The sequence below is a fragment of the Pan troglodytes genome, chromosome 4 (genome assembly GCF_028858775.2).
Source record: "Pan troglodytes isolate AG18354 chromosome 4, NHGRI_mPanTro3-v2.0_pri, whole genome shotgun sequence".
NCBI lineage: Eukaryota > Metazoa > Chordata > Mammalia > Primates > Hominidae > Pan > Pan troglodytes.
This window is the reverse complement of record NC_072402.2, coordinates 10,892,177-10,919,167: the sequence shown is the minus strand read 5'-3', so window position 1 is coordinate 10,919,167 and position 26,991 is coordinate 10,892,177. Positions and strand designations below refer to the sequence as shown.

At 43.4% G+C, this 26,991-nt stretch overlaps 2 protein-coding genes across 7 annotated transcripts in view; one reads left to right on the top strand and one right to left on the bottom strand.

Moving 5' to 3' along the window:
* Positions 1-322: 322 nt before the first annotated feature.
* Positions 323-15,157, bottom strand: CCT5 (chaperonin containing TCP1 subunit 5). Of its 2 annotated transcripts, NM_001280305.1 has the most exon segments (11): positions 478-743; positions 2,078-2,258; positions 2,774-2,911; positions 3,647-3,832; positions 4,481-4,600; positions 6,859-7,008; positions 7,091-7,283; positions 9,241-9,439; positions 10,560-10,724; positions 11,194-11,254; positions 14,959-15,157. In NM_001280305.1, coding segments are annotated over 11 exon segments (1,626 nt in total). In that variant the 5' UTR covers positions 15,064-15,157; the 3' UTR covers positions 478-615.
* Positions 15,158-15,473: 316 nt separating this feature from the next.
* ATPSCKMT (ATP synthase c subunit lysine N-methyltransferase) overlaps positions 15,474-26,991 on the top strand; it is a 28,060-nt gene continuing 16,542 nt past the window's right edge. For 4 of the 5 annotated variants that reach the window (XR_010156795.1, XM_009448789.4, XM_063810106.1 and 1 more), the window contains exons 1-2: positions 15,474-15,531; positions 26,035-26,324. Coding sequence is in view for 4 of the 5 variants with exons in the window: in XM_009448789.4 (XP_009447064.1) it covers positions 15,516-15,531; positions 26,035-26,324 (306 nt within the window). In the remaining variant the exon portion in view is untranslated. 5 annotated transcript variants of the gene reach the window in all.

Here is a 26,991-nt window from a genome sequence, read left to right as displayed (position 1 = left end):
CTCTGCACATGCTGGTCCTGATTCTGCATATGAGCTGTGTTCAGGGTGGGGCCGGGGCCAGAGGAAAGCAAAGGCTCACATGGGTCTCCATCAGCCCTAAACAACACGCTAGGTTAGGCTGTGAGCAACCTAGTAACAGCACTTAAGGTATCCCATAATTCTGTGGTGGACCCTCTACAATCAAATGGCCCACCCATTTAGATAGGAAGAGGATCAAGCCCATATTCCTCTCAATACGAAAGTGCATCTTGAGAGCTCCTGTTTAAGCTGTTAAAATAGTCCCTACAGCTTATTTTTAGAAAAAAAAATCCACCCAAACCCCTTCAATTAAGGCAGCATTTAATTACTGTTACAATAAACGTTTCTTAAACCTGAAGAGAAGATAAAGGTTGTTTAAACAGATTCTTTTAATACAATACAAAAGCAGTTGAGATAGTACCCCCACGATTACACAGCTTTGAACAAGTGAAACTATGGTTACCAAACAGCTATTTTTATTATAGCATCTACAGTGTCTGGAAAAGGATGTAACAATAAATAACTGTAGACGCACCACGAGACATCCATTTACTTAATCACAGAAGTGGATCTTGCTACATAGTTTTCTCAATGTCTTCATTCTTCAGATTCTCCAGGCTTACGAATGTCATCAATCTTCAAAATCATTCTAACCATTTGTGTTGCAAGAGATATCTGTTGCTTTTTGCCAATCAAGGTTTCTATGACATGCTGTTGCTTCATATCTGAAAAATACAAGGACACTGATTATCCTAAAATAGCATACAATAAACTATCAATAACCAACTCTTTCTGATTTAGGGAATCACAGTAAGACTTAAGAAATACAAACTCCTGGAAGCCAAGCAGGAAGCCACTAATTTCAGTTATATTTCATTTTCAGAGGAATGTAATTTCATTACTTCCAAGGACACTCTGGAACTCGCACCTGGTAAAGAGAGCTGTTGGGAGGGCACTGTCTTCAATGACTAGCTACAGGGTGACATTTTTCAGGAACATCTTATCCCACAAAGTATCCATACCCTAACTTAGGAAATCTAAAGTAAGTCAATCTGACCACAGCTGAAATGTAAGATATTTCCAAGAAAGATCTAGAAATGCTAATTTTTTTTTTTGGAGACAGGTGTCACCCAGGCTGGAGTACAACAGTGCGATCTCAGCTCACTGGAACCTCTGCGTCCCGGGTTCAAGCGATTCTCCTGCCTCAGCCTCCCGAGTAGCTGGGATTACAGGTGCCTGCCCTGACCAGGCCCGGCTAATTTTTGTATTTTTAGTAGAGATGGTGTTTCACCATGTTGGTCAGGCTGGTGTCAAACTCCTGACCTCAGGTGATCCACCCGGCTTGGCCTCCTAAAGTGCTGGGATTACAGACATGAGTCACTGTGCCCGGCCCTAGAAATGCTAAATTTGAGCACAGCCAGGCATTTAAGTTAGAAACATTACATGTTTGCCTCACAAAGAGTTGCTACTATTGAAACCCTTGGAATATGAACATGGAAAGCAGAATGTACCTATACCTTTAAGCAAAAGCTGTCATTCTGTGGATGGATTACAGACATGGCCTGATTTAGTACAGAAATGCCTGAGACCACTGTTTCAACAAGCTACGGCCACCATATCTTTTTGGGAGCTGAGCTACACAAGTGGCTACAGAGGTTATATATTACATTTAGAAAACACTCCACAGTGTGCAGGATTAACCACACAGTGAACTGTGAACTAAAGCCCACTTCAGAGCTGTTACATATATGCTGCCCACTGACAGACATCTGTGTAAAAACAGCAATAAGGCATTACTTCCCAAAAACCAGAGATTAAAACCTAAGTCATCTTTGGTGATAGTACCATATGCACTTTACTGTTATTACAATGAGTCTTATGTTGCTAGGTCTAGTAGTCTAACCAATTCCTACGGCAATCAAACATTCTAAAATTCAGGACTTGAACACCTGAAGTGGGCTTACATATTTAAAAAGACACCATCATCTCACAGCACATACAGTGGATGATTATTCAGTTTAAATCAGACACCCCACGCAGAGGCGTGACAGCTCCTCACCATTTGTCCCCTTGTGCAAACAGTCGATGCCAAGAGCAGGGTTCATCTCCTTCACCTGTCTGGCTCGGACTTCGGTCATAGTCTGGATGGGATTCATGCCACTGTTTTCAGAGAGGGCCATGGGGATGACCTCCAGTGCGTCGGCAAACGCTCTCATGGCATACTGTTCTAAGGTGGGGCACTGGAAAGGTACAGAAGTATGGTGAGTGCACTTGGCGAAACAAAACAACCCAGCGGCACCTTGAAAACACAACTGTATCACATACTTTGAAAAGTCAGCTCACAAAGAATTATAAGAACAGGCTGTCTTTATTTTTGTATCTATTAGAATATTATAATGTCACCACAGAATACAGGCAGAGGGTATACATACATGTGAGAGATGTCTCAAAATACAGCAGCTCTTACGGCTTTATTTTTAAGTTATAATATTAATTTTGAATTTCAAATAACATTAAAAGACTATAGATTTATTATTTCAAGGACGAACTGGCTGAAAACAGCTGAGAAATGCTAGTTTATGGTAACCAGAATCTGAATACAGGAACGTGGGAATTAACTTAGATTAAAACACCTGTCACCTACACACAGCTCACGATGCTTGTTTTGCATCCAGCACCTCGCTGTTCCGCAGCTTCACAGTCTCCACCATCAGCGAGGCCTGAATCTTTGACTAAGTCTGCACATATCCCTTACCTTATCGGCCTCTTGGCTAACTGCCAGGGCACAGGATATCTCAGCAGCCCCTCCTCCATACACCACACGATTATCGCGGATGAGGTTCCGGATGACACACAAAGCATCGTGAAGGGATCGTTTCGCCTCCTCAATGATCTAAGGAAAACAGCTTTGCCTGAATTAATGTGATCAAGATCTAGTCAATTTACAGCCAAGTATCTGGCACCTTTTTAAAGACAGAGAGGCTGTGCTCTAATATTTAGATGGCCTCCACTATCGGATAATATTTATCTTGCTAGCTTTCCTTCCTGCAATGTAGTTAACAAAATTCAAGAGGCAGAGGCGGCCAGTGACTCATTCTAGGATACACGGTCAAGCAAGAGTCAAAAACTGACAAAACTCGCAAAGATTTATCACAATGTGCTAAAAACTCATTCTCAAAGAACAGAGATTGTCAATGGTTATTCACTTGGGTTCCCTTTTTCTACCTAAGGGACAGATGTAAGTCATCCTTGGTAATAATACCATATTGTAATTAAAATGAGTCTTATGTTGCTAGGACTAGCAGTTTAACCAACCCCTAATGTAACTGTATCAAACATTCTAAAATCCAGGACTTGAATATTTAAACTGTGTTTAAGTATTTAAAAAGATATAAAAATCTCATAGTGTATATTGTATACTATAAGGGACAGCAGAAAGGCAAATGTGCCTTGTGAAATTAACAATTTAACATGGTCTTCAGTAATTTTACACCATGATACGTCATTGTTCGAGAACCATGATTATTTTTCTTATGGTGACTGTGTCTCTGTTAAATACACACAGGCAAAAAAGCCAGACCATGAAGCAAAATAAACAACAGTATAGGACAAATAGTTGAATTCTCACCATCTTATTTCCTCCTCTAATAAAAATGGTTACAGCTCTGGAGTTCTTACACTGCTCGATGACCAGCATTTTATCCTTAGTTGTCCCAAATGAGATCTCCTGTACAAGACCAGCAAAGCCCAGCTTCTCGGCTGTGAGCTCTGAGAACCTGGGGACGATCCGCCCTCCTGTTGCGATGGCAATCAGCTAATTGGGGTGGTCAGGGAGAAGGATGAAGACAGTACTGGTGAAGTTAACTTTCAAAACTGGGCCACAAATGAGCAAAACTTGATCTAAGACCAACTTGTTCACTAGAACTGCTGCCCCACTTTGACCAAGACATCTCCAGTTCAACCCAAAGCACCTTGCTAGGTAACAAGGCTCTTGAGCTGGACGTCTTGATTGGGGCTTTGGTGTTGCCCGGATCTATCACCTGGCGCCCGTCCCCTAAGCTCATACCCTCATCTCCCCTCTGTGCAGCCCTCCCTCACTCTGGGAACCCAGGCTGCATGTTCCTTGCACTGCGCTGCAGTGAGAACCACCGAGGCACCGTTGCCTGGGACTGCCATTAGTATTTGGATGAGACCAGGTCTTCCAGCCTTAGTAAGTCAACGACAGGGCCAAGTGAGACAACACAGGGAGAGAATTTCAAAATGCCAGGGAACACCAGAAACACACAGCACTGTTATCCAAACAGTAACAAAGATTCCAGCGCTTTCCTCTCTCCCAGCTCACCCTCCCCTCATCTGCCAGCCTTGGTGTGATGCAGTTATTTAAGGCAGGGCTATCAAAACACCCCTCAACACATAAGATGAACCCCTACTTCTCAAAGTCTCTTCACTTGGAACATCCTACCTCAATTTCAGGTCCTCCTACCCAGCGAACCGCAGGCAAGTTGTTCTGAAGAAGTAAGTGATTTGCTTCATCATCAAAGCCCCACTGACAAATTGCTAGGTTAGCACCAGTCTCTTTAATCTAGGAAAAGAAACACCACAATCGTATTAAGAGAAAGTGGGTATTTATTCTTCATTACAATGTTTGAAAAAAGGAGAGGCACAGTTGGGTCTAAGGCAGGTGCACTCAAACACAAAAGCAAAGGAAAGAGAAGGAAGGAAATAGACAAGTGTCCACTTTTCTGTCAGTTCCAAATTCTAAATAGTGAATATTTTATCAATGGGGATCACCTCATTGTTTATGCTTTAAAAACCACAAGCAGTAATTCATGCTGAACTCTATTGTTACAGTGAGGCAAAACCCACAGAAACGTCAACAAAGCTAACACCCTTCCCCAACCATGGGGAAACGGCTAACAGCTCTGTCCTGTCACAAACACCTACAGAGTAGTTTCACCTGAGTATGTTTTAAACAAACAATGTTATGAACCACTTGCAACTTGCCTGTCTCACCTGAGTGGACAATCCTCAGTGGATCCATAAACTAATTCGGGCACTCACAGAGGCAACCCTGCTTCCAGTAAGAAGCACCCTTACCCCGACCTGCAAATGGCAAAGTCACTTTTCCCAATTAGGAGGGCAACGATCAGGCTGCCCACCCCACCTCTGGTGCTCACCTGGGACTGCCACACTGTGCCCCACAACTCTGGCTTACCTGTCTCCATCAGGCCTCCCAGACCACCTGCTACTGCCTGGCTCTCCCTCTCTTCCTTCCCTGACCCTCTGGAACTCAGTCCAGAACAGCAGCCTCCTTATACAATCTCTCCGTCACAACCCCTGAAAACCAACCTGCCCCTGCAACCCTCCTCAGATGGCAGCTGCTTTCCCTCTCACATGCTCAGAACAGGAGAGGGGTCCTTCTTGCTCCTCAGTCACCTACAGTGTTCCTCTTTGGGTCCCTGCCTCTCATTCTTTAACATTTTAGCATCTAGCCCCATCATCATTCCTTTCTCATTCTCAGCAACCTGCGCCTCACCAGCATGATCCAGTAACATCCCTGGCCTCTCAATTTATCTGTGACCCCCCAGCACAGCTGAGGCACCATTCTCATGAAAACTGTCCCACCGGCCCAGATGATGGCCTTTTATGTATAAGCTCCTGCCAGCATGCTTCAATCCCTGAGACTGGCTCTTCCTTGTACAAGCCAACAATGTTCCTGGCTCAAGAGCATCCCCATCTGTCCTCAGCCTGGAATGCTCCTCCCCCAGGGGCACTGCTCTCACCCAATGTTGGCCTCTCCTTACAGGTCATGTCTCTGACCAGTGTCTGTAATGGAGCTGTACCCACCTTTGTCTTATCTGTGTCTCAAGAGCACGAGCTTGGCTTCATTCCCTGCTGTACCTTTAGTGCCTACAACAGAGCCTGGTATGTCTTAGGCACAAAGAACCGTATCATCAATGAGTACATTCAACAACTTTCCCAAGAACAGACATGAAAATAGTCTCTAGTTGGTTTGCTATGATAAATAATACCCTAACCAACCCACGTTCCTGTCTTCTTGAGTACTGGTGTTTTCAACTCCCAAGGACGGAGCCCCCAAAGAGGAGTTGCTACGTCAGAGAGAAAGCACACCTACGCTAAGGTATTCATGAACCCAAACTAGACTTAACTGAGCAAAGAACTGGGATTACTATGAGTGCATTCTGGTTTAACTCCAGTTACTCATTAACTCTTGCCTAAAAGGTATAGTCAGAAATCTTAAAGGCAAGGTAAGCTACGTTAAATTTGTCCAGGAGGGCAAATATAATATGTACAATTGAAAGCACAGCTTTAGGTAACAGGGTCACTTCTTTCAGGACCCTGAACACACTACCATTTTTTTTGAGACACAGTCTTGCTCTGTCGCCCAGGCTGGAGTGTAGTGGTGCAAGCTCAGCTCACTGCAACCTCTGCCTCCTGGGTTCAAGCGATTCTCCTGTCTCAGCCTCCTGAGTAGCTAGGACTATAGGTGCCTGCCACCACGCCTGGCTAATTTTTTGTGTTTTTAGTTGAAATGGCGTTTCACCGTGTTAGTCAGATGGTCTCGATGATCTCACGATCTGCCTGCCTTAGCCTCCCAAAGTGCTGGGATTATAGGCATGGCCACTGCACCTGGCCTGAACACGCTACCATTTTAAGACAAAATTAGAATTCTTCCCTGTTTATGCCTTTCTATGCAATTTGGTTTTTTCCTGTGTATGTTTTAGAACTGAAGAAAGACTACACATATTTACTAACCAAACCTAACTAACTGTACCCTTTGGGAGTTTAAATTCCACTGAGGACTCTGGTAAGACTTACTTGTTGAATCATCTCTTCAAATTTCTCCTTTTCGTATTTCTGAAGGGCTTTATAATCTTCGACAGAGGTCACATCCAGCTTATGCTTTGTTTTTGGTTTGGGTGGTTCAAATGGACATGTGAGAATTGCAATCTTCGCATCTTCCACTTTCTATGGGGGAACATAAAGACATTTTAATTGGTGGAATTAAGAGTTAACCAACAGTGCGAAGCTGTGAGATGCAATGGCTCACTTTTGGCATCTGTGGGTGACTGAAATCCTTGTCCACAATCACGCCCTTAATCAGTTTAGTGTCCTCCAGCCTGCCGCCCACTTTGCCTTCTACTTTGATAAGCTCAAAGTCAACGTCTCTCCGCTCCATATCTGCTACAGTGAGGACGGCATTCACAGCAATCTCAGCCATCTGTCGGTGACAACTGTTGACCCTGGGGAAAACACCACAAAACAAACTTCATTGGTTTCACAATTACTGCAACCAAAGCAGGCCACATAACACAATGTTACTCAAAGATATAAACCAAATGATGTTTTGAGTCTTCTAGAGGGGAATGCCATCTCAACCTGCATTTTCAACAGTCTGGGGCAGATTCTTAACCTGTGATCCATGGGCCCTAAAGGGGACTGTATACTTAGATAGGAAAAAATTACATCTTTATTTTCGCTAACTCTGAAATTTACTATTTCCTTCCATTATGAATGTACTCAAGAAACCACTGTAGTCTGGCATGAATTAAGGTCTTCTTAGAATGCAGCACTTTTACAGAATACTGTTACTATTTTACAAGTTCAGAACAGAATGGGAAAGGTAAGTAATCACTCAGGAAGAGTCACTCTTATCTCAATGAAGTGTAGCACTAACCAGGAACTGAAAGGACTGGACAGGGCATTTAAACTTTCCAAGAATTCACCACAACATCCATTATAGATGGAGGGTGTTACCTTTTTGAAAGCTTTGAAACATGTGAATAGACAGCTCAATAAATTAATTTTTGAGCCAAGAAAAACAACTAGGGAAACCTAGCACTTGAAATAATGTCTGAAATCACAGGTTATCTATAAAAGAGAACCATGAAAGTAAACATGTTGTATCTTAAGTAGATTACTTAATACTTGCAAACAGAACAAGGCCAACTTATAAAGCAACAAGAAAACTGATTTGTACACTTCAAGTAATGATGATGTCCTCCTTTCATGAGAAAATAAGTGTTATACTTGTGACAAGAGGCTACCCCTAGGGTACTCACTCTTGCCTAGGGAGCTAGTCTCTGCTGAGATCTGTGGTTAGAGGAGGACAGCAGGCATTGCTGAAGGCTTCTGCTCTAACATAGGCTTTGCTCAGGGGAAAAGGCAACAGAAGCAGACACTTTTCCTGCATTTTCCCTGACTACTCTGAGTTTAGAAGATCCCTCATTCCTTTTTGCTAAAACCACCACAAGCACACAATTGAAAACATCTCTCACTGATTTAATATAATGTAATAAAGCAGCTTACACTGGATTTTTATGTTATATTACGGCAACAGACCTTAAGTCTTTGGCATTGTACATAATCAGTGCACCCCTTGGCTGAGGTTGCTTAGAGTCTCCTGGGAGAAGAGCTGTGTCTTAGTGCCCCTAAGACCTGGCAGTAAGCCTGGCAAACGGACATTACACGAACGCTGAAAACACCAGAGACAAGTCGCTTTCAAGACTCTCTTTACTAAATTATAATTTTGGATCGGCAATTTGCTGAATAAAAAGTGGAACCCACCCCCAATGGCTCCCCAGCAAAGAAATTATAGAAAGAAGTGTTAAGAAAATTCACATATCCTCCAGGTAGGACCCTTTCTAGTTGACTTTTTTTTTTTTTTGAGACAGGGTCTCGCTCTGTTGCTCAAGCTGGAGTGCAGTGGCATGATCATGGCTTGCTGCAGCCTTGACCTCTCACCTCAGCCTCTGGAGTTCCTGAAGTGTGTGCTACCATGCCTGGCTAGTTTTTTGTTTTGTAGTGATGGGGTCCCACTACATTGCCCTGGCTGGTCTTCAATTCCTGAGCTCAAGCAAGCTATTGCTTTGGCCTCCTACAGTGCTGAGATTATAAGTATGAGCCACTGCATCCAGCCTTAGCTGATTTTTAACACAACCTATTCTGCTAAATTAAAATAACTATATTTTGCAAATATTGTCAAGGGGATTTATACCTGAACTTAGAAATTCAGTTCTCAACTTAAATACAAAATGCATCTGTCTACATCTACATTAAAAACAAAGCAAAACCAAGTAATCAAAACAAATAATCAAATCGATACAAATCCACCAGTGGTCATTTTGTGTTGCCTTTAAGAAATGGCAAACAAACTGCCTCCTCTACAAATGGGTAATCATATCATCTACTGAAACGTACACTTTGGAGCCCAGCGTGGTTTTTGCTGTCTGAATCAGGGGTTCGGTGTCCTTTATGTCAACAAGGACGCTATCGCTGATCTTGTCCAGGTGTTCAATAGCAACGCGAGCAGCCTGCTCATAGCCATCGGCTATTCTGATTGGGTGAATGCCTCGGTCTAGCAATTGCTCCGCTTCTTCTAACAAGGCACCAGCCAGGACTGCAAATAAGCCAGCAGACAATCAGTTCAGGCAAACAACAAAACTTCACTTTTAGTATAATCAGCACAAGTTAGATGCTATCATGGAAAGAAGCAGCTTCTAGAATTAACCTGCAAGTCATCTTAGAGGCAGAAGCCCTGTATTTTTAAAACAAAGCCTCGTTTTAGTTCTAGCGAAGGTCAAATAGGACATGTGTCCCCTTACAGATGAACATTCAACCCTCAGTCATGTGAAGAACGTAACTAAAGAATATAATGTAAAAAGAACATTTTTCTAAGAGGTAAAAAGCTATTATGTTTCCTGGGCCAGGGTCTATTCAGTGAAATTCACCCTGGTGATGAGACTAAAACATGTGTTTATTATTTATTCCCCCCACCCCCATCTTCCTTTCTCCTCATTTTAGGGTCGCAAAGATGAATTTTGTTTAAATCTACAGCTCTCCAAGTGCACCGAGAACAGTGCTTGGCATACAATAGTATCCAATAAATATTTGTTGAATGAATTCAAATTTCATCTGCAGAAAAGGTAACCTTACTGATATTTTGTCTTCAATCTCCCCAACTTTTTAAAGATTTCAAATCTTCAGAAAAAAAAGGTACAATACTAAAATGAATACCAGTTTACTTATTAACATTTTGCCACATTTTCTCTACATGTACATACTGTTTCTGTTCAACTATTTGAGAATTAGTTACAGAAACCATGACATGTCACTCCTAAGTATTTAGGTATACAGCTGAGAAGAAGGGCATTCTCCTACACATCTGCAATATAATGGTCACAGATCACTCAGGAAACTCAGCATTGCAGTACATGATCCAAAATCAAATTCTTCCACGTTTCCCAAACATCCTTTATAGCTTAAAAGACAAGCAAAATCAGTGTCCAATCAATCATTACACATTTCTCCATGCCTAACAATCCCCAGCCCTCTTTCTGTTCTTTTGTAACACTGTCAGTTTTGAAAGTCCAGGACATTTGTTTTGTAGCATGTTTTCAATTTGGATTTGTCTGTCTCCTCATGCTCTGATTCAGAGACAACAATCTCGGCAGGCATGTTAGCCCTGTGGTCTTAAATGACGTCTCTTAAATGAGAAAGGATGTTTTGTCTTTTCTTACCAACCACTCCTGTGGTTCCATCTCCAATTTCATCATCCTGAGACTTGGACAGTTCCACCATCAGCTTGGCAATCTGATGATCAACATCCATCATGCTTAAGATGGTGGCCCCATCATTAGTTACAGTCACATCTCCATCCTTATCCACCATCATCTTATCAAGCCCTAAAAAAACAACGTTTAGTAGGCTTTGGGCAAAAAACTGGCAACCAATATCACAAACTATAAAAAAAGACCTCTTGACCCAGCTCTTATCTGTGCAATTTATTATATACAAATAATTCAACATACACAAAATAGTAGCTGCATGAAGGCATTTTTAGATTGGCTAACATAATTGGCAAAAAATTATGGAGCATCATTAAGTATAATGTTAATCTCAAAAGACAACTATGATTTGGAAAATGCTAATGAAATGATGTTACATGTTAAAAAAAAAAAAAAAAAGGTCCGACCTAATATTGCACACGATTATAACCATGTTTAAGAAACCTGAAATACACTAAAAAGTTTTGGCTGTGTTAAGGAAGTAAGATGCCTCCCCTCAATACTCCACCTTTCTGTAGAGAGGTTTATATTGACAGTTTTATAATTTAAATCTTTTGCTAAAAAACACGGAATGGTGGACTCTTACCATTTGGTCCAAGTGATGTTCTCATTGTATTTGCTACAGCCTTTGCTGCCATTATATGAGACTAATGAAACAAACAGAAAAAGCAAACACTGTTACATATAATTTCAATGGTTAAAAGCACACATCTGATGATTACAAAAATCACTTATGACTTAGTTTCTATTGTCTAGAAGCTTCTACATTTAAGGGGCAACAGACAGGTTTAAGTATTATAACATTTACGACTCCAGTTTTAATAAGCAATTCTTACGTAAAGAAAGAGAACCAAGTGCTTTGTGTTATCTCACTGAATTTTCAACACATTAATGAGACAGATTCTTTTACCAGCCCATTTACAGCTGAGAAGAGGGACAGTATGACTATGACCTTACAGGCCTTGCAAGACCACTGTGCAACACAGTCCTCCCTGAGCATCCATGGGGAATTGGTTCCAGGAGCCACAGTTCTCCCTGAGCATCCATGGGGAACAGGTTCCAGGGGCCCCCGAGGATACCCAAATTCACAGATGCTCAAGTCTCTTGCATCTAGGCTTGTACATCTGCGGGTTCCCCATCTGCAGATAAGGAGGGGCCCGTACTCATGAGAAACAGTCCAACTGTAAACATACAACACCTTACTGTCACACTATGATTTACTGCAGAATTGTAATCTTTTGAGCTGGATGCAGTACTAGAGCCTGCAACCCCACCTACTTGGGAGGCTGAGGCAGGAGGATTGCTTGAGGCCAGGTGTTTGAGATCAGCCTGGGAAACATGGCGAGACCCCATTACAAAATAAAAAGAAAAACTGCTCTTGCTTTAAAAATCTTCCTCCACCCACCTGAAATCCCAATAATTATATTTATAGATCAAAGTTACTGACTGGCCTTTTTTTTTTTTTTTTTGAGACAGTCTTGCTGTGTCTCAAAAAGGCTGGAGTGCAGTGGCATGATCTCAGCTCACTGCAACCTCTGCCTCCCGGGTTTAAGAGATCCTCCTGCCTCAGCCCCCCAGTAGCTGGGATTACAGGCACGCGCCATGACGCCCTGCTCATTTTTTTTTGTATTTTCAGTAGAGACAGGGTTTTGCCATGTTGGCCAGGCTGGTCTTTAACTCCTGACCTCAGGTGATCCACCTGCCTTGGCTGCCCAAAGTGCCAGGATTACAGGTTTGAGCAACCACGCCCGCCTGCAACTGGCCCTCTTAAGGAAGGTAAGTAGCTGTCAAAGTGATAATAAAAAAGTTACCTGTTTTTTTTTTTTCACATTTAGCTACCAAATTGAGTAATAGAATTATTACTATTATTATTTTTAAGGAGAAAGCAAGAGGCAGAAAGAAAAGGATGTAAAGAATTTGGCAAATAGGAGAGATCCCGAAATCCTGAGATCTATTTTGCCCTACTGCTCGGCAACGTGGAAAAAACCTTTTTCTTCCTTCTGCTAGTTCTGTGTGTTTCCAGAGGGAAGAGTCTCAAACATCAAGGCATAATACATATTATGGATAAAACAGAATTGTGCTGGCTGGCCTGGAAACTTAGCCTGCTCTGTTTTAGGTTACAGGATTTTAGAATATGATTCCTTCCTAAGCCAACTAATGCCTGCACCTTTTTTTTTTTTTTTTTTTGAGACGGAGTCTCACTGTGTCACCCAGGCTGGAGTGCAGTGGCGTGATCTCGGCTCACCGCAACCTCTGCCTCCCAGGTTCCAGCGATTCTCCTGCCTCAGCCTCCCAAAGTTCTGGGATTACAGGCGTGAGCCACCGCGCCCGGTCAATGCCTGCATTTTTAAGGTGAAATATTATACAGTTAAGTGTTAAACAAGTGAAGAATCTCAACAAAATACATATTACCTTTAAGGCTCTAAATGACCAGAGAGAAAGAACTGTGACCATTACCATTAAAACGTTCACGTCCTGGCCTACACATTTCTTTTACCGTTGCCTTCAATTTCCACATATTTTGGTTCTTCAAGTTAGCTGGACGTTCTATGAGGTCAGGGAGCAAGTGTATATCCCTAAACTGCTGAGCCTCAACACTCACAGGATGCCTACCAACAGCATCCAACTCTTTTAAGAGACTTAAACACCCAGGTTACTGTCCAAATGAGCTCCCACAGCAAAGAATGATCCGACCTCGAATGTCAATATGCCAAACTTGAGAATGCTGCTCTAGACCACTGGCTTTGACTCTGACAGCGGTGGCCCTGACCATGGTAATGCTCTTTAGTAGCAAATGCTCTTTAGAACAATTTCTCAACTGCTCTGGGCCCAAGTCCCCAGTTTTGTAAAATAACCCTGTCTCAGAGTGTGCGACTTCTGGGCACAAATGCATGCAGTTAGAACAAAATGGCTGATGCAAAACAACCTAGTTTCAGTTATGTTGTTACACCAGGTGTGTGTATTGGATGTTATTTTCTCTGCAGGTCCCTGTTAAGTGGAAAATAAAATGGAATACATAATACAAGTAGCTTGAAACTTTTTCTTTCTAGAAAGGAAACAAATACTGAGTGCCTACCATGGATCAACCACTGTGCAGCCCCTCTAAGTCACTCCATTTAATATCACTGTCAAGTCTTCAGCTTGACGGAGGCCTATCACCTCCCCTGGAAAAGGAGGTTCCGCGAGGTTGTGTAACTAGCACTAAGTCAAACAAAGAGTCCATGGGGGAACTGTATTGTTTCTAACTTTGCGTAAGTAAACCTCCAAGACACTAAGTGAACAGGGACACCTGAGAGACCTAGTGGAATGGTCTATTATGAATTCACTTTATAACAAACCCTGAAGGCCCTCTCGGAGTGTCCCTTCCTCTGCATTTTCTATCAACGTCTGGTGCTCAGATGTTTCTTACCTGCACCCCTGCCCTGGTTTCTTTAACCCCTCTGGTCTTCCTTATTCCCTTCGGTCTATCTCAAGCTTTGCTGCCTGAAGTGCAGCTCTACTGAAATTCTGCTCAAAACCCCCTCAATGGCTCCCCTTCTTCCCCAAAGATAACGTCGTATTTTCCATGTTGGGCATTCAATAGCTTCCACCTTCGGGAACTATTGTAAGTTAAAGAAGTCAGTGCTCCCTTAAAACCGGATGGCTCTTCCATTCTACAACGTGCCATGCGCATTCTTGCCCAAGCCTTTACTTCTACCGTTTCCTCTCCCTAGAATGCTACCTCTCACCCCGATCTAAAGCTGTCCTCCAGCACCACGCTTATGTGCACCCTCTCCGTAGCTGTCCTTCTCACTGCACACCACCTTGTATTACGGTTATGTGCGTCCGTTTTTCACTCTTCGCTATTTTTCCTCAAGGGTGGGCAAAAAAGCACTCAGAAATGAAATACCCTGTTAAGTGACCACACCTTTACGAGTGACAAAACGGAAGGGCCGTTGCGGGTGGACCAGCGAAAGGTTAAGCAGCAGCGCCTTAACCGACAGGTGACAGAGCATCTCCCCGGCGCCCTCCCACTGGAGCGCAGTCCCACGCGGCCGTCAGGCTGGAGGAGCCGGGCGGGGAGGCGGTCCCGCTTTGCTCCCGCGGGCGACCGGACTGAGCGGCCCCGCCCAGCTCCGAAGGGCGCTGGCGGCCCAGCCTGGCTGGCCCCCACATGCCGAGCCCAGGATTAGGCGCCGGCCTCTCCCGAGCTCAGTAAGCGGGCTGAGCGGCCGGAGACCGCAGGGAGACGGAGATTCTCGACCTTTCCGGGGAGCACATGGCAGAGCCGCTCCTCAACTCGCGCAGGCGCAGAGCCACGGCCTCGGCCACCTCCCCTTAGCCCACCGCGAGCAGGTCCCTGTGCCATTACCTTGAGGGCCTCAAGTCCCATAAGACGGGACTTGCGGTCCTGATCCTTGATGATGAGGAAAGGGCGCCCATATTCATCGAAGGCGAGGGTCCCCATGGACGCCATGGTGCAACAGCCGGAATTACTTTCCCCCAACGGGCGGAGACCACTACGGAAGCGAGAAGGCACTTCCCTTTCGCGGGAGGGCCCAAAAGCTTGCGCACGCGCAGCACAAGACGCGCGGGACTTATGTTTCTACTGAGACTAATTTCACGCCAGACAGTATCTTCTGGAATCGGCGGCCTTCGGGAACTTCTATTATCCAGGAAGCCGGGGGGGGGAGGTTTGAAGACACTTAGTGGAAATCTTAGGACACGCAAGTCAAGAGCAGATTGAATTTGTCATTTTTTAAAACGTTACCACTGATAGTTTCTCGATAGTGGGTCCTAAGGAGGAATTCATTGACTTAAAGCACTATTTCTTCATTTCTTCGCACTCCGGCTCCGAGAAGATGGTAGGACCCATTTCCATTTTTTTTTTTTTTTTTTTTTTTTTTAAACGCTGTTGGAAATCTCGCGATGGAGGGAGGAGGAGGTGAGGCTGGAGCGGCATGTCGGGTTCCTGGGGGCATGAGAAGGGGTGCGGGCGGGCCGGGGGCTCGCGGTCAGCTGAGGTCTCCACTGTCGAGGCGGTGACCGGGTGCGGGCGGCTGCTCTGGCCTCCAGCCTGGCGTTCGGTGACCAGAGCTCCTGGTCGCCGCGCCGTGCCCGCGCCGGTTCTGGCGATCCTTGTCGGCGGGCGCGTTTCCCCAGAGACTGTTCTAGGCTACTTAGTGCAAGTGACTCAGCCTTTGGCACGATCTTAAGGAATAGGGATAGTGGAGGCACACTGATGGATTGGAATCGCAGTTCTGCCGCTCTTCCTAGCTGTGGCTTTGAGGAAATCCCTTAACTTCTTTGTCCCTCGGGTTCCCTGTCTGCAAAGTGACGGTGGTAACAGTAGTGCCTACCTTCACAGGGGTGCTGTGAGATTCAAGGAGAACGGTGCCTGGCAAGCTGAACACAGTGTTGGTAAATAAATTAACATTTTGCACAAATGGTTCAGTAACTTGCCACTGGTATACAGCTAGTAAGAAACAGTTACACAGCCTGATGCAATGGGTCCCACACTCTTTTTTTTTTTTTTTTTTTGAGACAAGACTGTAGCCCGGGCTGGAGTGCAGTGGCGCGGTCTCGGCTCACTGCAGCCTCCGCCTCCCGGGTTCCAGTGATTCTCGTGCCTCAGCCTCCCAGGCAGCTGGGACTACAGGCACAGACCACCACGCTCGCTAATTTTTGTATTTTTAGTAGAGACGGTGTTAACGCCGTAGTGGCCAGGCTGGTCTCAAACGGCTGACCTCAAGTGATGTACCCGTCTAGGTCTCCCGAAGTGTTGGGCCTGAGCCACCGCGGTGCCCGGCAGGTCTCACTCTTAAGCCCTGTATTATGCTGCCTCAGAAAGATCTTGGCAACCGCAGCTGTCCTCTAAATCTCTTATGCTGCCTTCCTCCCCGCCCTCCAAGATCATGACTTAATATTTGATAGGTTTAGATTTATTTGTTGAGGGTTTCCATCCTTGCTTCTCCCCTACTGCCATGGGCAGGGACTTAACTAATAAAGTTGTATTATTCCCAGACTTTATTAGGCCCTCAATAAGTGCTGAAATGAATACATGCACTATAACATTTGACCCTGTCCTGAAACTCAAGAACAGACTTGGCGACTGTGTTCCCATCTACTCCGGGGCTGAGGCAGGAGGATGGGTGGAGCCCAGGAGTTCAGTTTACAGTGCGCTATAATCGCGCCACTGCACTCCATCCTGGGCGACAGAGCGAGATTCTGTCTCTAAAAACAGGGAGGACTGACTGTCATGGGATGGTTGGTGATCTGTTAACTCTTCATGCTTGGCATACTTACGCGCTAGACCTAGGGTAACACTTCAAGGACATTTTAGATTTTGGAGTCAGGTCTTATTTCATGTTAGCTTTGCCAATTCAGTGTTTCCTTATTAAAAATGGTGACTTCTGCAATTCATTTGGCTCCTTCGATTGTTGTGAAAAATAGAATGTTCTATGGCATCCTCTGTATAGTTTATTCCCTGTCAAAACACTGGGGAGTGAGAGAGGATTTTTCCTAATATCAATAGCTCATGTATGTCAAAAGGACACAAATGACATTAGACTAGTATAAGAAAGGCTTCTTAAGGACATAAGAATATATGCTAAAGGGACATAACATATGCTGTAGTTATTAAACAGGTATGCACATACAAGTGCACAATGAACAGTCCTTATGAGTTGTGACATTCTGATATAAGCCTGCTTTAAACACGTGGCTAGTTACTATTCCAAACAGGCTCCTTCTCTCTTCTTGGCCTTTTTCTTTTGGCTTGAACTTGGATAAGAACCTTGGGTACCTTATTGTACATCTATCACTGCCTCTAGCTTCAGCTGATCCAAATCTGCCACTAAAAATTGAAGTTTTCAACCAATATTAGAAGTCAATAAGCAAGCAGGGCCTGGACACAGTAGAAGTTAACCTCATTCTGTGTTTGACTTTCAAGGATGGACTACTAAGTGCTCAATGAAAGTAGCCAGTGGCCACTGCAGCCATTATTTAATAGAATGGCTCCTTGTTCCAAAGAACACCTGAAAGAGAGTTCTTGCCATTTATATATAGGATAGTCTGGGAGTCTGAACATGTTCCGTTAGAAGGATTTGTAGAAACAGTCTTGATTTTAGTTTTGAATATTCAGGGCCTGATTTTTACTGATAAGAATCAATACAGGTCCTGGCATGGAGGCACTTTAGGAGGCTGAGGCGAGAGAATTGCTTGAGCCCAGGAGTTTGAGACCAGCCTGGGCAACATAGGGAGACCCTGTCTCTAAAGAAAAAAATTTAAAAAATTAGCTGGGTGTGGTGGCATGTGCCTGTAGTCCCAGCTACCTGGGAGGCTGAAGTGGGAGGATCGTTTGAGCCTGAGAGAGGTCAAGGCTGTGGTGAGCTGTGATTGTGCTACTGCACTCCAGCCTGGACGACAGAGTGAGACCCCATCGCAAAAAGGAATCAATTGTTTTTGCTGAATGGAGCTAACAATGTAGTTCCTATATTGTACATCCTATATTGGATGTACATAGTAACTTCTTCCAAAGCTCCAGCAATGGGTATGGATCTTGATTTCCCCATGCAAATGTTTGTTACGTTGCAAGACTTGCAGGCATCAAAACCTGGGACAGAAAATAGAATGATTTCATGAAGAGACTCATTGCCCCTGTGTTGCCTTTCTTAAAAACACAAATATTATGGTGACTTTGCTCAAAAAGTTTCATCACAGTGCACATAGAATAAAATACACATTCAGCCTGGCCTTCAGAGGCCTGCCTTCCTGTTTGTCTCTCACTCTGTGCTCCAGAAAGGCTTTCCCTGCCTTCCACACCTTGGTTCCAAGGCTTGCTGCTTTTGGCTCCAGCTCAAATATTCTCTCTACCAACACCTCACTGGTCCCATTGTTGGAATCAGTCTTTCCTCCGCCTCTCCCATATGCCTGCAGCGTTTTGTTTGTGTTATAGCATTTCTCACAACCAGCCCTGTGTCTGCCTCTCCTGGACCCCACCCCTCATCTGCCTAGATGGGAGGCCGTGAAGAACAGGAACTTTTTATTACATCTTTTGCTGGTTGAATTGAAAGGTACATATCTACACAGGTGAAAAATGAAATTTGGGTCATCTGACTTGTGTTTGTTTAGTAAACTTGGTGAACAAATGCGTAAGCAAAAATATGGCATATCCATACAATGGAATATTATTAAGCCATAAAAAGAAATAAAGAACTGATACAAGTTGCAACCTGGATGAATCTTGAAGACATGCTAAGTAAAAAATGTCAGTTATAGAAGTCCACACACTATACAATTCCATTCCTTTAAGTCCAGAATAGGGGATTCTTTTTTTTTTTCTTTCTTTTTTTTGAGAGACAGGGTCTTGTTCTGTCTCCCAGGCTGGAGTGCAGTGGTGCAATTTTGGCTCCTTGGCTCACTGTAACCTCTGCCTCCCCGGTTCGGGTGATTCTCTTGCCCCCAGCCTCCCAAGTAGCTGGGATTACAGGTGTGCACCACCATGCCTGGCTAATTTTTTTTTGGTATTTTAGTAGAGTTGTTGTTTCACAATATTGGCCAGGCTGGTCTGGAACTCCTGACCTCAAGTGATCCGCCCACCTCGGCCTCCCAAAGTGCTGGGATTACAGGCGTGAGCCACTGTGCCAGGCCCCAGAATAGGGGATTCTTGAGACAAAAAGTAGATTAGTGGTTGCTTAGGGCTGGGGGATAGAGGGTGGATGCGGGGGTGATAGCTAAAGGATAAGGGGTTTCCTCTTGAGGTAATAAAAATGTTCAAAAATTGACTGTAGTGATGGTTGCATGTATCTGAATATAAAAAGAAACATTAAATTATATACTTTAAGCAGGCAAATTGTATGTATATGAATTATATCTCAAAGCTGTTAAAAATTGAGCCCCTCCTTGCATATGATAGTATTGAGAATAATAATAGCAATTAATAGTCATTACTTAGCCTCTCAGGCTTGTGCTAAATGCTTTGTTGACATTATTTACCTGTTCCAAGAATCCTATGAGGATAGTATTATTGCAAAATCTTTTTTTTTTTTTTTTTTGTAATGAGGTCTCACTCTGTCACCCAGGTTGGAGTACAGTGGTGTGATCTCGGCTCACTGCAACCTCCACTTCCCGGGCTTAAGCAATCCTCCCACCTCAGCCTCCCAAGTAGCAGGGACCACAGATGCACACCACCAGGCCTGGCTAATTTTTTGCATTTTTGGTAGAGATGAGGTATTGACATGTTGCCCAGGCTGGTCTTAAACTCCTGAGCTCAGGTGATCCATCCGCCTCAGCCTCCCAAAGTGCTGGGATTACATCCATGAGCCACTGTGCCTGGCCAATTTTGAATTGTGTTTATTTATTTTATTTTATTATTATTTTTTGAGACGGAGTCTCACTTTGTCACCCAGGCTGGAGTGCAGTGGCGCGGTCTCGGATCACTGCAAACTCTGCCTTCCAGGTTCATGCCATTCTCCTGCTTCAGCCTTTCAAGTAGCTGGGACTACAGGCGCCCACTACCATGCCCGGCTGATTTTTTTGATTTTTAGTAGAGACAGGGTTTCACTGTGTTAGCCAGGATAGTCTCAATCTCCTGACCTCATGATCTGCCCGCCTTAGCCTCCCAAAGTGCTGGAATTACAGGCGTGAGCCACCATGCCCAGCTTGAATTGTGTTTAAACAAATTATTTCCAAATTTTACTGAGGAGAAAACCATGCCTTAGTAACAACTTACCTTGTGTTAAACAACTAATTAAGTTCTGAGACTCCAGAACTGTGTAACCCAAATCCTCTTAACTGCTGTACTGTACAACTGGAATGTCCACAAGATAATTTTTTACAGAGGGCATGACACATGTACAAATGTGCCTTGACTTTTCTTTCTTTTTTTTTTTTGACAACCAGGGTATTGCTCAGTTGTCCAGGCTGGAATGTAATGGTGCGATCACAGCTCACTGCAGCCTCAGCCTCCTGGGCCTAAGCGATCCTCCTGCTTCAGCCTCCCAAAAAGCTGGGACTACAAGTGCATGCCACCACACATGGCTAATTTATTTTTTGTAGAGATGGGGTCTTGCTATGTTGCCCAGGCTGCTCTTGAACTCCTGGCCTCAAGCAATCCTCCTGCCTCGGCCTTCGAAAGTGCTGGGATTATAGGCATGAACCACTGTGCCTGGCCGACTTTTCTTAAATAAATGCATGACTACCACTTGAGCAAACAGAGGCATACTTTGTTTTATTGCACTTTGCAGATAGTGCACTTTTTTGTTGGTGTTGTTAGAGATAGGATTTTGCTATTATTGCGCAGGCTGGTCTCAAATTCCCGGGCTCAAGCAATCTGGCCTCAGCCTCCTGAGTAGCTGAGATTACAGGTATGAACCAACATGCCCCATTCAGTAGTGTGCTTCTTACAAACAGAAGGTTTATGGCAGCCCTACGTGGAGCAAGTCTGTTCGCACCATTTTTTCAACAGCATCATGCTCACTTTTTATCTCTGTGTCACATTTTGGTAATTCTTGCAATATTTCAAATTTTCCACTATTTTTATGTCTGTTATGGTGATCTATGATCAGGGATTTTTGATGTTTCTATTGTAAATGTTTTGGGGCTCCACAAGCTATGCCCAAATAAGAGTGAACTTAATCGATAAATGTGTGTGTTCCTACTGCTGCACTGGCCATTCCTCTATCTCTCTCCATCTCCTTGGGCCCTCCTATTTCCTGAGACACAACAACGTTGAAATTAGGCTGATTAATAACCCTACAATGGGCTCCAGGTGTTCAAGTGAATGAGTCACACTTCTACCATTTTAAATGAAAAGCTAGAAATTATTAAGCTTAGTGAAGAAGGCATGTGGAAAACTGAAATAGACTGAAAATTAAGCCTCTGGCATCAAACAGTTAGCCAGGTTGTGAATGCAAAGAGAAAGTGGTTGAAGGAGATTAAAAGTGCTACTCCAGTGAACACACAAATGATAAGAAAGTGAAAAAGCTTTATTGCTGGTATGGAGCAAGTTTGAGTGGTCTGGATAGAAAATCAAACCAGCCACATCATATCTTTAAGCCAAAGCCTAATCTAGAGCAAGGCCCTAACTCTTTTCAGTTCTCTGAAGGCTGAGAGAAGTGAGGAGAGTGCAGAAGAAAAGTTTGAAGCTAGCAGTGGTAGGTTCATTAGGTTTAAGGAAAGATAAGCCATTTCCAGAGCATGAAAATGCAAGGTGAAGCAGCAAGTGCTGATGGAGAAGCCGCAGCAAGTTATCTAGAAGATCTAGCTAAGATTATTGATGAGGGTTGCTGCACTAAACAGATTTTCTTTTTTTTTTTTTCTTTTGAGACGGAGTCTCGCTCTGTCACCCAGGCTAGAGTGCAGTGGCCTGATCACTGCAACCTCTGCCTCCCAGGTTCAAATGATTCTCCTGCCTCAGCCTCCCGAGTAGCTGGGATTACAGGTGTGTGCCACCACGCCTGGCTAATTTTTGTATTTTTAGTAGACACTGGGCTTCACCATGTTGGTCAGACTGGTCTTGAATTCCTGACCTTGTGATCCGCCCACCTCAGCCTCCCAAAGTGTTGAGATTACAGGCGTGAGCCACTGTGCCTGGCCAGCAGATTTTCAATATGGATGAAACAACCTTCTGTTGGAAGCTAGAGAGAAATCAATGCCTGGTTTCAAAGCTTCAAAGAATAAGCTGACTCTCTTGTTAGGGGTCAGTGCAGCTGGTGACTTTAAGTTGAAGCCAATGCTTACTGGCCATTCTGAAAATCACAGAGTCCTTAGGAATGATGCTAAATCTACTCTGCCTTGCTGTATAAATGGAACAACAAAGCCTGGATGACAGCACCTTTCTTTACAGCATGTTTTTTGAATATTTTAAGCCCACTGTTGAAACCTACTGATCAGAAAAAGGATTCCTTTCAAAATATTACTGCTCATTGATAATGCACCTAGTTACTACTCAATTGCTCTGGTGGCGGTGTACAAGGACATGAATGTTGTTTTCATGCCTGTCAACACAGCATTCATTTTGTAGCCCAAGGATCTAGGGGGTAATTTTGACTTTTAAGTCTTGTTATTTAAGAAATACATTTCGTAAGGCTAGAGATGCAATAGATAGTGATTACACTGATGGATCTGGGCAAAGTCAATTCAAAACCTTCAGGAAAGGATTCACCATTCTAGATGCCATTAATAACATTCATGATTCATGGTAGGAGGTCAGAGTATCAACATTAATAGGAGTTTGGAAGAAGTTGATTTCAATCCTCATGGATGACTTTGAGACCTAAGTGGAGGAAGTAACTGCAGATGTGGTGGAAATAGCAAGAGAGTTAGAAGTGGAGCCTGAAGATGAGACTGAGTTGCTGCAACCCCATGATAAAATATCAGTGGATGAGGAGTTGCTTTTTATGGATGAGCAAGGGAAGTTGTTTCTTGAGATGGAATCTACTACTAGTGAGGATGCTGTAAACATTGTTGAAATGATGACAAAGAATTTAGAATATTTTATAAACTTGGTTGATAAAGTAGTGGCAGAGTTTGAGAAAATTGACTCCAAATTTGAAAGAAGTTCCACTGTGGGTAAAATGCTATCAAACAGCATCACATGCCGCAGAGCAATCTTTCATGAAGGGAAGAGTCTATCAATACAGCAAACTTCATTGTTGTCTTGTTTTCAAAAATTGCCGCAACGACCCCAACCTTCGGCAACCACCACCCTCATCAGTGAGCAACCATTAACGTCAAGGCCAGATCCTACGCCAGTGAAAAGATTATGACTCACTGAAGGCTCAGATGATCATTAGCATTTCTTAGCAATAAACTCTTTTTTAAAAATTAAAAAAAAATTTTCGAAGATAAATCAGACCAAAATGTCAAGCAATAAAGGATTTTAAAATTAAGGTACATACATTGTTTTTTGAACAGTGCAATTGCACACTTAATAGACTCCAGTATAGTGTAAACATAACTTTTATATACAGTGGGAAACCAAAAATATTTGTGTAACTTGCTTTATTGCAATACTCACTTTATTGCAGTGGTCTGGAACTAAATGTTTCCAAGGTATGCCTGTAAGTTCCTCTGCAAAATGCCAAAATTATAACTGAAATTATTTAAAGCTTTTGCTTTCTATCAAATGCCATCACCTTCTTAAAGTTAATGTTCTTTACCCCCATCACTAGCATTAATACTAGCACTAGCATTAGTGGTATTCTTCCTCCCACCGCCCCCTCCGCCGACCCAGTTGGTTTTCCACTGTGAAATCAGTTTTACAACTCATTTTAAGGGGCTTCAGGAATCAAGAACAAAGCTGCGCTGAGTGGGGGATGCTGGCGATTGGCTGGCTGCCCTGAGGGTGACCCACTGCTGTGTGCCAGCTTTCTGTGTGTCTTGGGTTCAAATTTGTACTGCACTAGAATAGGTTGCCGTAGTTCATGAGTGTGGTGGGAAGAAAAATGTCCTCTCCAGGAATGTCCACATTCTAATTCCTGCACCTGTACAGATGTAATCAATGGTCTTGAGATGGGAGATTATTTTGGATTATTTATGTGGGCCCAGTGTTATCATGAGGGTTCCTATAAATTAAGAGGGAGCCAGGCATGTGAGAGAAGGTGATGTCAGGACAGAAGCAGAGATTGGAGTGATGTGGGGTCAAGAGCCTAGGAATGTGGGCAGCCTCTGGAAGCAGGAAGAGACAAGAAAACCTGCCCGAGGGCCCCCAGAAGGAACGCAGGCCTGCCAATTCATTTCAGACTGACCTCCAGAACTGTATGATAATAAATGGTGATTTTCTTTTCTTTTTCTTTTTTTTTTTGACATGGAGTTTCACTCTTGTTGCCCAGGCTGGAATGCAGTGGTGTGATCTCGGCTCACTGCAAGCTCTGCCTCCCGGGTTCAAGCGATTCTCCTGCCTCAGCCTCCCAAGTAGCTGGGACTACAAGCATGCACCACCACACCCGGCTAATTTTGTGTTTTTAGTAGAGATGGGGTTTCTCCATGTTGGTCAGGCTGGTCTCAAACTCTCAACCTCTGGTGATCTGCCCGCCGTGGCCTCCCAAAGTGCTGGGATTACAGGCGTGAGCCACTGCGCCTGGCCATAAATGGTGTTATTTTAAGCCACTAATTTTGTGGCAATTTCTTACAGCAGTTATAGGAAACCTATAACTGCATTCGACCCTGTTCTAAGTGCTTTACCTCCATACACTCATTTCATCCTCACAATATCCCTGTGACCCCCACTTTGCAGATGAGAAAACAGGCTCAGCAAGGACCAGGGATTCAGGGTCCCATCATTAGTGAGGTGGCAGAGCTGGGATCCTAACTTTGGCTGGCTCTGGAGGAGTCCTGCTTTTACCTCCTGTACTGTGCTCCTCGTTAATCAATTTTAAAATCAATTTTGTCAATATTAATTTCAAAATCTTGAGATCCCATTTAAATGCATTTTAAAGGACAAATCTCAAAAGGATATTTAAGGTACCATTCATTTCTTTGTAATCAGTGATTGGGGTCTGCATTATTTTATGTTTATGATAGTACTAAAATGATGATCTTATTTTTTATTCATTTTTTTTTTTTTTTTGAGACAGAGTCTCGCTCTGTCACCCCGGCTGGAGTGCAGTGGTGCGATCTCGGCTCACTGTCAGCTCTGCCTCCCGGGTTCATGCCATTCTCCTGCCTCAGCCTCCTGAGTAGCTGGGACTACAGGCGCCCGCCACCACGCCCGGCTAATTTTTTTTTTTTTGTATTTTTAGTAGAGACGGGGTTTCACCATGTTAGCCAGGATGGTCTCGATGTCCTGACCTCGTGATCGGCCTGCCTTGGCCTCCCAAAGTGCTGGGATTACAGGCGTGAGCCACCATGCCCGGCCTTATTTTTTATTCTTTTTGGATCCGCTGTAAAAGTCTCTTTATTACCATACTTATTTAAGATATTTGGTAAAACCTGATTTTTGTCTCTTCTATTACTTTAAAATTGTATTGGTGAAACTGGATTGTAGATGCCAGACCAGATTTGATGTGGAATCCTTTAATTCTACTTGAAATTGGGTAATAATTAGACATCTTTATGCTTATTTGTTTATGAGGCTTTGTTAGTTCAGAACATAAAAATATGTAGTGCATGATTAAAACTTGTACTAATGGATATTAAATTAATAAATTACTCGATAAGTTTGAATACATTGTTTTCTAAGGATGACTCCTAGACCCACAAAAAATCAGTACTTTGGAAAGAAAAGATTTTAGTCTTCTCATAGTATTGAATAATGTTCTTCAAAATACCTTAATAGGATTTAGAACTAATCGTGGGATCCTACAGTTGACATTTAGCTTGTATTCAGCTAAATTATCCTTTAAAAAGCATGAGTTTATTTGTCAATGAGAATTGTAGAAAAAAATGCTCTCTTGGATTTCAGATTTGGTGCTACATGTGTCTCTTCTGCTTGCTTTCAATCTAGGTATACCCCTAGAAACACTTAAAGAAGAAAGTCAGTCAAGACATGTTCTACCTGCAAATTTTGAAGTCAACAGTTTGCAGAAAAGCAACTGGGGGTTCTTACTTACTGGGCTTGTGGGTGGGACCCTGGTGGCTGTGTACGCTGTAGCCACGCCGTTTGTAACGCCAGCCCTTCGAAAAGTCTGTTTGCCGTTTGTACCTGCAACTACGAAGCAGATTGAAAATGTTGTGAAAATGTTGCGATGCCGAAGAGGATCCCTTGTGGACATCGGTAGTGGGGACGGACGCATTGTGAGTTCTGCTAAAACATTTTAAGGTTTGAAACCAGAACTTAAAATTTCTGCTTTACATTTAGTAAGGCTTACACAAAGACTTAACTAAATCTGACAGCTTGAAAGAGTGCTCATTTCATTTTATGTTTGTTTGACCAAACTATTCAACTACCAGTGTGTTTGGAATTCATTTTTCCCAGATTTAATTTGTTCTTAAAGGAGGAAGTGTGCTGTAGACATGCCAGGTGAAAAAGAACAGTTAACTGGTAATTATCAAATTGTCTGTTAAAATACGTGGGCCGACAGAGGTGGCATGAGAAGAAATATGTTAAATCATGGCGTTTCACTCCTTTACATTTTTGCCCCATAGTTGTTTGCTTCTGCATTTGTCTGTATTTATCCATGTATAAGTAATAATTCCTGGGGTAATACAGAGTTAAGAAAGAGCCAGTGATTAACCCTCACTAAGCCGAAGATCAGTCTTTTTATGAACTTCTCTCACTTGACCCCAGTTGGGCACCTATAAATAAAGACAAAAGGCCACTGATGGGCAAGTGGGTGTCTCAGAGCAGGTTCCTCTGTGGGCAGGGTGGCACCATCCTTAGCCTCATCCCAGTGATGAGCTGAAAAGTTCCAGCAGCAGTGGGAAAGGCTGGTGCTGTGGAAGCATTTAGTGTGAAGGCCAG

What these genes read in the sequence shown, in the direction of transcription:
- CCT5 (XM_009448790.2), bottom strand. Translation starts at nt 10,713, where the DNA reads ATGATGGTGGATAAGGATGGAGATGTGACTGTAACTAATGATGGGGCC. An exon ending in TTGAAGAGATGATTCAACAA is followed by an intron (nt 4,601 to 6,858) that starts GTAAGTCTTACC and finishes TTCTTTTCCTAG; the next exon opens with ATTAAAGAGACTGGTGCTAA. An exon ending in TTTGCACAAGGGGACAAATG is followed by an intron (nt 744 to 2,077) that starts GTGAGGAGCTGT and finishes TGTATTTTTCAG; the next exon opens with ATATGAAGCAACAGCATGTC.